Source organism: Rhea americana, unplaced genomic scaffold (genome assembly GCF_003343005.1).
Source record: "Rhea americana isolate MKP2758 unplaced genomic scaffold, rheAme1 scaffold_128, whole genome shotgun sequence".
NCBI classification, from domain to species: domain Eukaryota; kingdom Metazoa; phylum Chordata; class Aves; order Rheiformes; family Rheidae; genus Rhea; species Rhea americana.
Window position 1 is genome coordinate 1,759,740 of NW_028185350.1, and position 13,236 is coordinate 1,772,975.

The 13,236-nt window shown below is 55.3% G+C and overlaps 2 protein-coding genes across 5 annotated transcripts in view; one reads left to right on the forward strand and one right to left on the reverse strand.

Annotated features, from left to right (window-relative positions):
* Positions 1-4,939, forward strand: part of SLC8B1 (solute carrier family 8 member B1) — a 6,261-nt gene extending 1,322 nt beyond the window's left edge. Inside the window, exons 2-15 of the mRNA XM_085326113.1 lie at positions 227-494; positions 593-645; positions 763-820; positions 1,298-1,403; positions 1,532-1,699; positions 1,785-1,892; positions 1,964-2,020; positions 2,311-2,441; positions 2,519-2,660; positions 2,964-3,085; positions 3,184-3,337; positions 3,477-3,557; positions 3,760-3,824; positions 4,005-4,939. Of these exons, the coding sequence (XP_085182239.1) occupies positions 227-494; positions 593-645; positions 763-820; positions 1,298-1,403; positions 1,532-1,699; positions 1,785-1,892; positions 1,964-2,020; positions 2,311-2,441; positions 2,519-2,660; positions 2,964-3,085; positions 3,184-3,337; positions 3,477-3,557; positions 3,760-3,824; positions 4,005-4,202 (1,711 nt within the window). The 3' untranslated portion in view covers positions 4,203-4,939. The remainder of the gene's footprint in view (positions 1-226; positions 495-592; positions 646-762; positions 821-1,297; positions 1,404-1,531; positions 1,700-1,784; positions 1,893-1,963; positions 2,021-2,310; positions 2,442-2,518; positions 2,661-2,963; positions 3,086-3,183; positions 3,338-3,476; positions 3,558-3,759; positions 3,825-4,004) is intronic.
* Positions 4,940-5,745: 806 nt separating this feature from the next.
* The window catches only part of TPCN1 (two pore segment channel 1), a 48,409-nt gene continuing 40,918 nt past the window's right edge, over positions 5,746-13,236 (reverse strand). For all 4 annotated transcript variants that reach the window (XM_085326154.1, XM_085326152.1, XM_085326155.1 and 1 more), the window contains exons 24-27: positions 12,919-13,003; positions 11,300-11,436; positions 9,926-10,006; positions 5,746-8,592 (exon numbers count right to left, since the gene is read on the reverse strand). In XM_085326154.1, coding sequence (XP_085182280.1) covers positions 8,470-8,592; positions 9,926-10,006; positions 11,300-11,436; positions 12,919-13,003 — 426 coding nt within the window. In that variant the 3' untranslated portion in view covers positions 5,746-8,469. The remainder of the gene's footprint in view (positions 8,593-9,925; positions 10,007-11,299; positions 11,437-12,918; positions 13,004-13,236) is intronic.

The following is a 13,236-nucleotide window of genomic DNA, read 5'->3' on the forward strand; positions in this document are numbered from 1 at the left end:
GCGGGAGCTGCAGCGCAGGGGGCTGTTGCCCCCACGGGGGGGGGGAAGGCTCCCTGCCTGCCTGCCCCGCGGCTCGGCCCCCCCGCCTCGGCCCCCAGCCAGGCTGCGGTCTCCCCGCGGATCTCTCTGGGCTTTATCAGACGCCACGGTGATGGGCGCAGCGGGCTAAACCCGCTCGTGCCGGTCTCCGGCATGGCCCGAGTCCAAGGGCGTGTGTATGGGACAGATGGGGAAACCGAGGCAGAGGGAGGAAGAGGATTGCACCGAAAGGCGCCCGGCCGCAGGGCAGCGGCGAGGGCCCCGCGCTGGCGCTCACCTCCCCGCGCCTCTCGCCCGCGCAGTGCTGGGAGGTGCGGAAACGCAACAGCTCCGAGTGGTGCCACTTCGTCCAGACCAACCCCGACTGCCAGCTGGAGGGCGGCTTCCTCGACTACCTCAACGGCATCTTCTGCGTCTTCCCCGCGCGCCTGCTGCCGCTGGCCGTCGCCCTCTACGTAAGGACGGGCACGCGGGCTGGGCGCGAGGGGYGACGCGGGCCGGCTGGGGTGCTCTGCGCCCCGCTCCCAGTGCTGACCCTCCCTCGGCCCCGCAGGCTTGCTGGCTCTTGTACCTCTTCGTCATCCTCGGCGTGACGGCGGAGAAGTTGTGAGTAGTCTGGCGGGGTCCTACCAGCCGCGTCCCCTGGCGAAGAGCCCTGCGGGGCAGAGCAGAAGTCTTGGCGCAGCCCCCGTGACTGCTCTGTCTCCTTCTCTGCCTGTCCAGCTTCTGCCCCAACTTGTCGGCCATCTCCACCAACCTGAAGCTGTCTCACAACGTGGCAGTATCCTTGGCGGGGCACCGGGGCACCCTCGGGCAGAAAGAGCGATGGGAGGAAYGGAGGGGAAGGGGACAGCCGTGCCAAGATGACTTCTGGACCCCCTTGGCACCAAGCTGAGGGAGACTGCTTTGGGGCATKGGTGGGAGAGGACCACAGGGTACTGGAACAGGTTGCCCAGAGAGGCGATGGAGTCTCCATCCTTGGAGATGTTCAAAGGCTGTCTAGACACATCTTGGAGATGTTCAAAAGCTGTCCTGRGCAACGTGCTCTAGGTGACCCTGCTTGAGCAGGGAGGCTGGACTAGATCTCCAGAGGTCCCTTTCATCCTCAGCCATTCCCTGATTCTGTACTTTATGCCATGCTGGCACTGGGAGAGGATCCTGTGGGGCCCATGAACGGGTGGGAGTGGAGCCCACGTGCCCCCAGCTCACCTCATGCGGAGCAGCCAGCTTAGCCTTTTCCTTGACACCTCCTCTCCATGGTGTCACCTTCCTGGCATTCGGCAATGGGGCTCCGGACGTCTTCAGTGCTGTGGTGGCTTTCTCTGACCCGCGGACAGCAGGGCTGGCAATCGGCGCCCTCTTCGGTAGGGACTCCCCAGCTGGCTCCTGCCTGGGGAGAGCCGCAGGCTGCCTGGGACAGGACAGCGGGATCGGCAGCCCCAGGCCACCGTGGCAGGAGGCCTCCCCTGAGGGGCCCCCGTTGCATTGGCAGGCGCTGGTGTGTTTGTGACCACGGTGGTGGCCGGGGGCATCGCCCTAGTCAAGCCCTTCACAGCTGCCTCCAGGCCCTTCCTCAGGGACGTCATCTTCTACATGGTGGCCGTCTTCCTCACCTTCATGGTACTCTACTTCGGCAGGATCAGGCTGGGCGAGGCCCTGGGTGAGTCACCCAGCTAAGGGCGATGGCAGAGGAAGGAGCTGGGATGGAGCGGGTGGCTKGCAACAGCTCCCTCCCCCCTTTGCAGGTTACCTGGGGCTCTACATCTTCTATGTCTTCACCGTGGTGCTCTGCACCTGGATCCACCGGCGGCAGCGTGGGGAGGGGCTGCCCCCGCCTGGACCCTGGGAGCCAGGTAGGAGAYGGTCTTGCTGCGCCAGTGGGACCTTGGGGCCTCTGCCTACTGCTGCTCTCCTCTCCCTGCAGAGCTGCTGACGGACACTGAAGACCGGGAGTCCTTGGGCACCAACAGTGGTGACTATGGTAGGAAGCRTCGTGGGGGCACTGGTAGGGCCAGCACCTGCAGGGGGAGGTCAGGGGTGCTGGGAGGTCCCAGGGACCTCCAGGATGCCGTGTGTGCCCAAGCCCAGAGTAGCACCTCCCTACTAAGAGATGTCCCCTCTGCAGGGTGACAGGCAGCAGGGAGAGGACTGGGCCATGCAGGTGGTGGCCATGGCCACCTTCCCATCTTGGAAGGGCTGGCAGGAGCAAGGGGTGCATGGGGAGATGGGACGGGGTCCCCATACCCAGCTCACAGCCTTGGCTCCGCGCAGGCGAGGAGTACCGGCCCCTGCTCCCCTACCAGGAGACCTCACTGCRCATCCTGGCCACGGCCCTCAGCCCTGTGGACTACCGCAAGTGGAGGAGGAAGCCCTGGTACTGGCGGCTCTTCAAGGTGCTCAAGGTGAGCAAGAGCTGGGCGCAGCCCGTGCRGGGCACAAGCTGCCTCCTGACAGGCCCCACTCACGGTCCTCCTCCCAGGTCCCCGTGGAGCTGGTGCTGCTGCTCACGGTGCCCGTCGTGGACCCCGACAAGGAGGACCTGAACTGGAAGAGGCCACTCAACTGCCTGCACGTGGTCACCAGCCCCCTGCTCTGCATCCTCACCCTGAAGTCAGGCGCCTGTAAGATACCCCCACACCCCACCCAGGGCTGCTGTGTGCCCCAAAATGCTTCTCTCTCCCCAAAGGAGGGGACATTGGCCAAAAGCGCCACCACAGTGTCAGCATCCAGGTGTCTGGGGGCATAAAGGAGGCTGCCTTGGCTRCCATCCCCTGCCTGGGGAAACTGAGGCACCGAGGATCGGCTCTCAGCTCGGTGCTCCAGGGAGGCTTCGGGGAGAGGTGGTTTAAGGGGGACCAAAGCACTGGCAGGAGACTGGTGGGCCCTCGCCGTGCTGACGCCTGCTCTCTCCCCACCGCGCGCAGACGGGCTGTACCAGATCCAGGGCGTCTTCCCCGTCTGGGCGCTGGTCGTGCTGGTCGGCACCGTCGTGGCRGTTCTCATCTTCAGCACCACGAGCAACGAGGAGCCCCCCAAGTACCACTGCGTAAGGCTGGGGCCGATGGTCCCGGGGGGAAGAGGGGCTGCACGCTCCACCTCGCCCCTCCGCCACATCCAGGGATCGGCTCGCTCCCTTCCCGGCAGGTATTTGCCTTCTTGGGGTTCTTGGCCAGCGCCATGTGGATCAACGCGGCGGCCACGGAGCTGGTGAACCTCCTCCGGACCYTGGGCATCATCTTCCAGCTGAGCAACACCGTGCTGGGCCTGACGCTGCTGGCCTGGGGCAACAGCATCGGCGGTAAGGGCACCGCCGGCGCGGGAGCCGGCCCTTTCCGCCCCTTCCTCGCTGCCGGGGAGGCGAAGGGATTCCTCCATCCCATTTTTTGCCCCCTCCTGGCCCGGCACCCCCCGACGCCTCCCCGCTTCTGCCTCTGCAGACACTTTCTCCGACCTGACCATGGCGCGGCAGGGCTACCCCCGCATGGCCTTCTCCGCCTGCTTCGGCGGCATCATCTTCAGTATCCTTTGGGCGGGCGGCGGCAGGGACTGGATGGGGGTGGCGGGGGGGGGGGCAGGGCTGCCTCGGTTTCCCTACCTGGATGCTCTGGAGAGCCCTTGCCCCTAGGGGATCCCAGGAAAGGGGCCGGGCAGGGAGCCGGCCGGCTCCGTGGCTCCCTCCGGCCTCTCCCGCGCTGTTTGCCCGTCCTGAGCTCGCCCCAGACATCCTGGTCGGAGTGGGACTCGGCTGCCTGCTGCAGATGACCAGCAGCCAGATGGTGGTGAAGGTAAAGCCGGCGGTCATCCTGCTCCGCGGGGGACGCGGTGGCGGAAGGGCGGCCTTGGGGGCAGCCCCGAGGTCAGGCACACGCGGGACGAGGCCGGGGGGCAATGGCACGAGGCGGGTTGGCAGCAGGACCCACCGTCACCATCWCCACCGCTCACCAACGTCCTCTTGCCTCGGGCAGCTGGAACCCGACAGCCTCCTGGTCTGGATCCTGGCCGGGGCCCTGGGCTTGAGCTTGGTCTTCTCCTTCGTGGCGGTGCCAGCGCAGTGCTTCCAGCTGGGCAAGGCGTACGGCGTCTGCCTCATCCTCTACTACCTGGCCTTCCTCTGCGTGGCCCTGCTGACCGAGTTCAAGGTGATCCGCCTGGCCGCCGTCTGACGGGGCGCCGGCCCCTCCGGCACCTCGGCCCGCGCGGCCTTTCCTCTCCGGCCACGGTGCCGCGGGGCGGACGCAGCCTCCGGCGCGAGCAGCGGAGACCTGACCCCCCCGGCAGCACGCGGGAGGGGGGAGGCGTTTCCAGTTGGGAGAAGGATTTGCGAGTCACTGACTGTGCCCCGTGTGCGGTAAAGACCTCGGCCTCCCCGCGCCAGGGCAGCGCAGGGGAGCTCCAGCCCAGGACCAGCCCCGCGGGAAGGTCTTGCCCACCCGCCCACCCGACCTGCCCCGCGGCGCCTTCACCCCGGTTCTCCCCACGGTGGGGTAGCTCTGAAGGCTGGAGCGCGATTTTGGGACCGTCGCTCGCGGCGAGGGACGGCGRGCGTCCAGACCGCGGGTCGAAAGAGCGGCCGAGGCGAAGCGAGGCGGGCTGAGCAGGAGGAATCGCTCCGGAGCGGTGCTAGCTTTTAACACAAGACAAGTAGGATGGAAAAAAGAAAAGGAAAAAACCCAAACAAAAAACAAAAAAAACCCAACACGGAACCTGGTTTCTCCTGCCTTTTTAAGCTACAGTTTTTCAACCTGAACTTCAGACCATACTTTTCTTCTCCTCTTAGGGCGGACAAAGCAGTAGGAAATGACTTGSTACTCAGAGGCTTCCACACCCCACCCGTGGGCCTCGGGGCAGAGCTCGGCTTAGACACCGTACGGGAATAAACGGTCTCCATTAAAAACCCAAACCGAAGCACGGCGGCGGCGCGCTCAGCTTCGGGGCTGTTTGCCGGCGGGGGGTTTGCGCAGCGGCTTGCCCAGCGCCTTCCCGCTCCGAGCTAGCGGCACGCTCGCCGCCCCCGAGGCGCGGGGACGCGGTTCCTCTCGCCTTCGCRGCGGCTGGTGGCTCGAGCGCGGGCCCCGGCTCGGCTCCGCTGCGGCGCGGGGGCGAGCGAGGCCCGCAGGGTGCGCACCGGGGAGCAGACCGCCGCCCCGCGGGCCGGCCGCTCCGGCGGGTGTGCGGGAGCGCGACCGCCGGAGCGGGCTCTCCCGCAGCTTTTACGCTCTCGGTCGAGGCCGGCCGCGGGCTCCTGCTCCTCTCTTCCCGCTCAGACGTTGCCACCAGCTCCTGGAGATACCCAGGAGAGGTGACACGCGCGCAGGCTCCGCTCCTTACACGGAGCGGGGCTCAAGCACCCGCGGCCACCGCCTGAGCACAGCGGTGAAGGCTCAGAAGTACCCTGGGAGCCTACAGCCGCTTTGCAGCCTTTGATGCAGCAGCGCAGGAGGCTTTAGGAAACCACAAGTTTCAAAGCGTTACCGTAACACGAGGGGAGAAGCGCCAGGGGAGGGAGCGGGGCTTTAAGGTGGCCGCATCTAAGAACAAGAATCTAAGGCAGATCTCCCGTGCCGCGCGCGTCAAACGTGCCCCCGCGAGCGGCTGCCGCTGCGGAGGGAGGGCAGGGGCRGCTCGTCTTGGGATGCTGCGGCAACGCTGCGAGGGCGAGCGAGCCCCGCTTCCGCGAGCGGCGCTGCAAGGAGCAGGGGACGCCGCTGCCTTTACAAAGCTGAGGATACTTTTTATTAGTGTGCTTGAAAAAAAAGTCTAGAGAACATTTTTACAGATACGCCCATAAAATCGTTTTTATAAACAAAAAACGCCAGCGTACAAAACCCTGCAGTGCTTCCTCCCTTGTTCCCTACGAAATGATTGTCCGCGTGGTTAGTCTGCGTGTAAGGTGGGGAAGAGGAGGACAAATAGAAGGAGATGCCCCGTACTCAAAACTTCTTTTCCCTCAAGACAAAGTCATGTGGAAGAAGTAAACTTCTGCAACCCTCCTTGGTTTAAAAAAAAAATAATACAGTGCTTGTGTGAGGGCAGATCAACATCTCAGCAAGCAACCACAGAAAGCAGCATCTGAGCTCTGACCCACAGTTTAAGCGTTCCCACACGTCCTCCGTGACACGAGAGCCCTGTTATTGCGTGTTAAGTGAGTTAGTGCCTCCTCGCTGCCCCCCAAAATATAGCTTAAAGCTGCAGCTCTTTCGCATCCAGGAAACACCAGGAAAAGTCACCGACAGCCCTGCAATGAGGAGTGGACTGGAAGGGAAGGAGGAGTTGAAAAAAAAAAAAAAACAGTCACATTTTTTTTCTCATCTTCACAGTCCTTATTCATCCTGCCTGCAACTTAAATCAGAAGAAACATCATCTCCTGTAGCACCAGGATTAATCTGGATAAATCCCCCAGGCTACAACTCCATGCAGAGCAACTGCAAAGAGCTGCACTGCACTGCTCATTAATTTGTGGTCAGATGTATGCTTTGGAAAACAGCCCTTGATGGTCCTTCATGGTTCAGTTCAGGAAGAGTTTCATACCAAAACTCCAGCAGCACCCAGAAAAGAATCTAGGAGTTGCCTTGAGGCACCCAGGGAGTGCAGAGCACACTTTGGTGCGCAAGCTGACTGCTCACCCTCTTTCCATCAGTTGCTCCAAATACTCCCACTGCTCTATGCAGGGAGAAATTTTCAGAATTAGCTCTGTTTGGCATACTTCTGAAAATCTCATTCATCCTTCCCCAGAAAATGCTCCCTAGCCGCCCCGGCAGGATCAACGAGAAATACTCAGTCCTCTGCCTCTCTCCTCGTGCCGCGTGTTGAGGCTACCTGTAAGAAATCCGGTGCACGGGACACAGGGAATYGCCACCCAGGTCTCCCACTGCCTGACTTATCTGGAGGAAGGAGAAAGCCCCTCCAGCTAGTTCTGCTCTTAATCTGAACCTGAGAAAGATCAGAAAGCAAGAGGTGAAAGAACCCTCCCAGCTAACACAAAAACACAAATACTTTTAACCCTCAAAACTTTGTGTTGACAGGAAAAAGAAAAAAAAAAGAAAAAAGGCAATGACAGTGGCAAGTGTTCTCACCGCTTTGTGGGCACAGAAACATGAGCGATGAAGCAACCTGCCACAGTCACAAGATAAACGTGGTAGAGCAGGGGAAGAACCCGATTTCCCCCTTCTTTCTCATCTCCCAGGTCGGGCAGCCTCCTTGCTGGAAACAGAAAAGCAGATGGGTGAGAAGAAGCATTATCTTCCACATTCCTCCTCCATCCAGAATTCAGGGGAACAGCAAAGCTCTTCAGTAGAGGAACTTCCTAAGATTTGACTCAGTCAGCATTTGGCAGCCTGGGGAACCTTTCTGCAAGGGTGAGAACAAGGGAGGAGCGACACTGCTGCATTAGGACCTGCATAAACAAAGCCAAGACCTGGCTGAGGATTAACCAGCAGTGTTGTTTTACGGACCGTCTGCCCATAAACTCTTCTTAACCCAGACGCAGGCAGAACTACGTCACAGACWTGGAACTGCAAAATACTCCCCTTCTCCCTCCTAATCTTCTGTCTGAGCTAAGAAGCAGGCAAAGATCTKCCATTTACAAAGCAGGTGGCCAAGCGGCAGAGGTCAACCACCACTGCCACCCCGGGGAATCATCCGTCTCACCAAAGGGAGACAAGAGCTTTGGGGGTTACRTAGTCACTGCCAATTCTGCACAATGCCGTGGGCAGAACTGACCGGCAGGGACAGAGTTTGTCTCCCCAAACTCTTGTCCCACCTACGGGCTCGACACAGTGAGCTGCTGGCCCTTCGTTCTGGCTCCAGCTGCCACAGAACAGCTCACGGACAGCTAAACTCAATAATCGGAGCTAGAACTGCTACGGGAGTGCATCTAGGTATGTCAGAAAGGAGGGGAACGCAGACTGCTCTTCCGAAAGTGCTGAAATTTCACACCACCTCCCCTCGCTTCGCACGAGGAGGCAAGAACCACCAAAACAAACTCATTCCCTGATCTTTTATGCCTAGGTTAATAGCACCCTTTGAAAAAACTGGATTTCAAAAGGGCAATTTTTTWAAATATTATTAAGCAGGTGGCTTCAGCACGTTTCCTGCTGTTAATGGATTACATCTCTCTTCCTCCAGGGGCTGTTAGTGGTAAGAGAAGCAACAGGTCTGAGCCTGGGAAGTGGGTCAGAGGGAGGACAACTYTGTTCTGCCCGAGATGCTCATTCCGTGCTGAGCACGGGCACCATGCTCAACCTGGTTCCAGCAGTCTTATTCAGAGCCCCCTGGGCCTCTGTTTTTTCAGCAATTCACTGCCTTGAGGAAGAGATTTAAACCCTAAAGCCAACCAGTACATTGAACAGATCTATATACACCACTCCAGTATATATGCTGTGAAGTAATACTCTAGGTTATTGCATAGAGGGCAGCTTGCATTAGCTAGGCCTAAATGACAGTCTGGGAGCGTTGCCGGAGGCTCAGGGGTTTCAGAGAATTGTTGGAAGCGGGTGCAGATTCTTGCAACGGTGTCTGAGATTCTTCTTTTCTGGCGTGTTCCTCATACCACTCCTGCAACAAGGGATCAAGCACACTGAGATCAGRCTCTCTCCCACCCCTGGGTGCCTTGCTCACCCCCACCCTCCAGGGAGGGCCCCAAAAGGCAGAGGCCCAGCTGCTCTACCTCTCAAGGGCTCAGCATTTGCTCAGGCATACAGGAGCTCCTGCCGGGCTCCCCTTTCTCCTGTAACACAAAGTCCTGAACATAACCTCATCTCCTGGAATGACCTGGTTAACTACAGCACGGCTGCGACAGACCCGCTGGGACCTCAGTGCCCATATTCAAAGTAATAAGCGCCAGCTACAGGTCAGCTCTAGTKGGCTGAGCTGGCAGGACTGACAAAGCTGAGCAAGGAAACATCACTCTCCCAGGATCCCTCTCCATAATGCTCAGGACTCTACTAGTGCCCAGGACTCCAGCACTGATGTCACAGCATTTACCACTCTCGAATTAGAGGCCAGGAGGATACACAGAGCACTTCTCTGCAGATTTCCAGCCAGCAACATGACAAATAACAGGTTGATTTGTTACGTGGTCCAAAGACTCATCCGCAAGCTAGCCGCCCASGGGACAAAGGACAGATTTAAATGGTTACGAGATTAATTCTTTCAGTACTAAACATTAAATTAGCCAGTGACCTTCAACTTACAGAGCAAGTCTGGCATGCACTGAAGTGACCAAATTCATGGCRTAGAGCTCCTAACCTTGAAGGACATTAGTGGAAATGTCTTAAACGATCTAGAAAGTGAACGTTTCTGATCTTTTTTTCGTTTGCTCTCCTGAAGTAAAACCAGGCAGCGTTGCTGGCACCAAAAGCAGCGTTCTGCCCTGGAGAAAACTTGGTTTCTGTGACAGACGCAGACACACCCAAGCTCAAACACAATCACATTCCTGCGGCTTAACAAATTAGCATTCAGGAGCCAAACCCCAGCAACACACTACACGTGCTCTTAACCGCTCTTAACCCCGGGCAGACAGGTTCACCTTGGTGAGCCTGGCAGCTCAGCCAAGTTGGAGAGCACACACATACACTGAGCTCACCAGTTACTGCGACTCTGGTTTGGCACATGCCAGCACAGCCAGGCATCTGAACCCACTGAGGAGGCTCTGAAGCACTCTGGGGTTTAGGAAAGTCACTAAATGCTAGAGCTGATGGGAAAAAAGAATTAAAAACTACCATACACCACCATCCACTGCCAACTCTTTCCGCAGAGCACATAGCTCTCTGGGTCTTAGACACAGAAGGTCTCCCGTGTTTAAAAGRATGGTGTTTTATTCTGGGCAATGAAAAGCATTCTGCTCGCCCCAGAGGCTGGGTGGCATTTCTCACTTAGGCCCACATACCTGTATCTCCTCCTCGTACATCTTCATACTTAAATCACTCTTGGTCCTTGATCTGCGTCCCAGAAACAGTGTCGACATTTGCTAAAAATGAGGGAGAAAAGAGGACAGAAAAAGAAAAAAAAAAGACGACATTTGTTAATCACTGAGTGGCTCATAGGATCAGCCCTCGGAGCTTCACGCATCCCTCATGCCGACATCCATCACCTAGACAGGAGCTCAGGATACCCTGGGTTCCCTTCATCAGTAGCATTTTTAGGTACACGTCACCCAACCAAACACAGGCATCCATTGCAGGCTTTGATGAATCACACTGAGTAGATCCCAAAAGACTACAAAGGGAGCTGTAAGAGACCRGCTCAGCTGGACACTCCGCTGCCGGGGCGCTTGCTTAGTTAGATGAACTAACATCTGGAACAAGGCTCAAACCCAAGCCTCCAAGAGAGATCTCATCTTAGCACACGTTCAGGTCCCATTTGTCTAGACCACATCATTTACTCCATGGGGCTAGACTTCTTAAGTCATGTAYGCAAATTGCCAAAGCCTGAATCACGCTCTGGTCGTATAAGTTATCTGAACCATACTAGAAAGCAAAGAAATCCCATTAAGAGTCACAAGTTTAACATCATCGTTCTATAGTCCATTGTAAGGCTGAGGACAGCATCCTCCTTTGGTTTATTGCCTTGGAAACTGTGTTTATGATCAGTATCATCACTATTCTGAACTTTATCTATGTGAACTAGAGTTCAAGTCAACCAAAGCAAATAAGCTTCATCTAAGAGACTGTAGCATCTGCTCTTTGCAGTGGTAACATGAGAATATAACAGCARTTATTAAAATATCCATCTAAATTCCCTCAGATGAATGAGACAACAGCTCTCAGAGGTAAGAATAGTTATCCAGGTCCGCTCGGTTCTCCAGTCATCAACGTTCTTTTTTTGGAATGAAAATGTAAACAGTGCCACAGAGAAAGGAAGTCTGGTGTTTGGAACTGATACTGTCACATTGCTGCATAAAGTTTCAGGACTGTCTGACCCTAAGTGTATTATGCCACTGAAAGAGGCAAGGGAATTGCAAGGTGGTAGCTTCCCTGAAGAAAAAGAAATAGGCTCGTTCCAGTCAGTGCTGGGCTAAGACAGCTCTAAGCAAAGTTTGCAGGCTATAGCAATGAGCCTTTGTCAAGCCTCTTTAGAGTGCAGGGGAAATTGTGCTGCTATTTTTCTAGAGCAGCAAAACTTCATGCCAGTACTACAAGCCCCTTCAGCAGTACCGTTCTGAACACTGTAAAGTCACATACAGCTTTGCTCTGGAATATAGCAAGTCTCCCCCCTCGCCCTTGCCTGAAGCAGAAAACCTGCAGTGAGGATCTCCTCTTACCCCATATTTRTCCATCTGCAAAATGATCTTCTGCAGCTGAGACGTTTCAGTGGTAGCTGAACTCCGCTTGTACAGCTCTATTATCCCAACCACTTCCTCCTTGGAGATCTCCTTCTCCAGCACAATGCCATTGTCCTCTGGAGGGGCAAGGAAAAGAAACAGGAGAAAAGTCACAGGGATGAACACTGCTTTCATCAGCCCCTACAATAATCCTGGAGAGCAGAGCTTAAGTGYACACAGACCAAGTAAGATGCTAGACAGTCTGTGGCTACTTCTAAGCACGTATGCCCTTGCTCCCCARTAAGGCAAGGAGGAAACAACTAGTGTGTAGGGCCAGCAGGCATCTCTTAACTTTTAAARCACCAGGCTCCTCAACACCTTAAGAAAATCTTGAAGCTTTTTTCCGGCCTGCAAATTAACTAGAAAAGCAAATAATCAAACAGTAATCGCTGCCTTTTGWCCTTCAGCTGACTAACAAAGCTCGAGAGTAAGGTACTAGCAAATGTCTTTCACTGCACTCCTAAAACTGCAGGAGGGATCAYGATGAAAAGTGGGTCTGTAGGTGACAATGCCTGGTTCCTGTGGGCCTGTGCCTCACATATGCATCTTCTGCAACCTAAGAAAGATGAGGTGCTGATCAAAGCTGCTCCTGTGGCTGRAGCTGTCATCACATGTTTCTGCAGAAAAGATTCTCTGGTATTAAACATATGCAAGTGCACTAGCTTAGAAAAAAAATGAAAAGAATTATTAAGATTATTCTGAATGGAGAATAAATACAAAAGTCTGAATGTGGAGGACCAGAAGGAATAGCAGATGGTGCATGCGTTTACAGAACCTGAATTAGCAGGTCATGAAGTTACATACAGCTTCAGATACCCAGCTCAGGAGACAAAGGACAGTGAGTAAATGCTGATGAGTCACAGCGGTGTGACGACAAAGAACAGGCACTGTCAGTTCCTAAAGGGTACAAAAAGACACGTCCAAAACTAGCACGTGGTCACCAACCTAAAAATAACTCGGTATATATGAAAAGGATTGGACAAGTAGCATCCCTTGCCCTTCAAGTCACGACTGGGAATGATGGCAAACCACTTGGACCTGGTGTCTTGGTGCTTGAATGCTGCATAAGCCACTTGGACACACACGTCCTCGTGCTAATGTTAACATACTAGCAAAAAGGAGCCAAACTGATTTTAAAATAAAAATCATCTCCCCTCCTCACAAGATCTCTCATTATGCTTTGCTACATCATTTCAACAATGTTTCCTAGATTCCTTCTACAAAAGGGTGGATTTCCTATGTTTGAATATTTTGGTTGAAATGGCTCAAGTATATATTTATATTCATGTGTGTATGCACGTACATATGTATATGTATATATTTATATGCACACACACACACACACACACACTTTGGGGGCATAGGGGTGGGGTGGGTTTTGGAGTAGATGGGGATAGAGCAGAAAGGAGAGAGACATACACCACACAAAAGCATAAGAATGAGTTTAGGCAACCAGGCTAAAAAGAATCTGGTCTTTGTAATCCCATTCTCTCCTACAGACGTAAGACACCACTGAGAGAAGACACAAAATGGCAAATTAGCCACTTCTCAGTCCTAACCTTCTGAATCTTGGTTCTTCCGTGTGTAGTTCATACGGAAGACGAAAGCCTCCAGAATAAATGCCACTATGATCGTCATCACCACCTGGGAGAGGACATGGACAGAAGAGATCAGGAAGCTGCTGCTGGGGAATTCTTCCAGCCCAACAAAAGGAAGCTCAGCATTTGGGCTCCCCAGCTCCTCCTTGGCAGAGGGGACAGGCATGTCCCGATTCACACCTCTACCTATGCGTATGAGTAAACTACTGACAGCCACAAAAGGGGCAGAACAACACTTCTGTGCTGTCTTAGTCCTTATCTCAGACCCAGATTTCTACA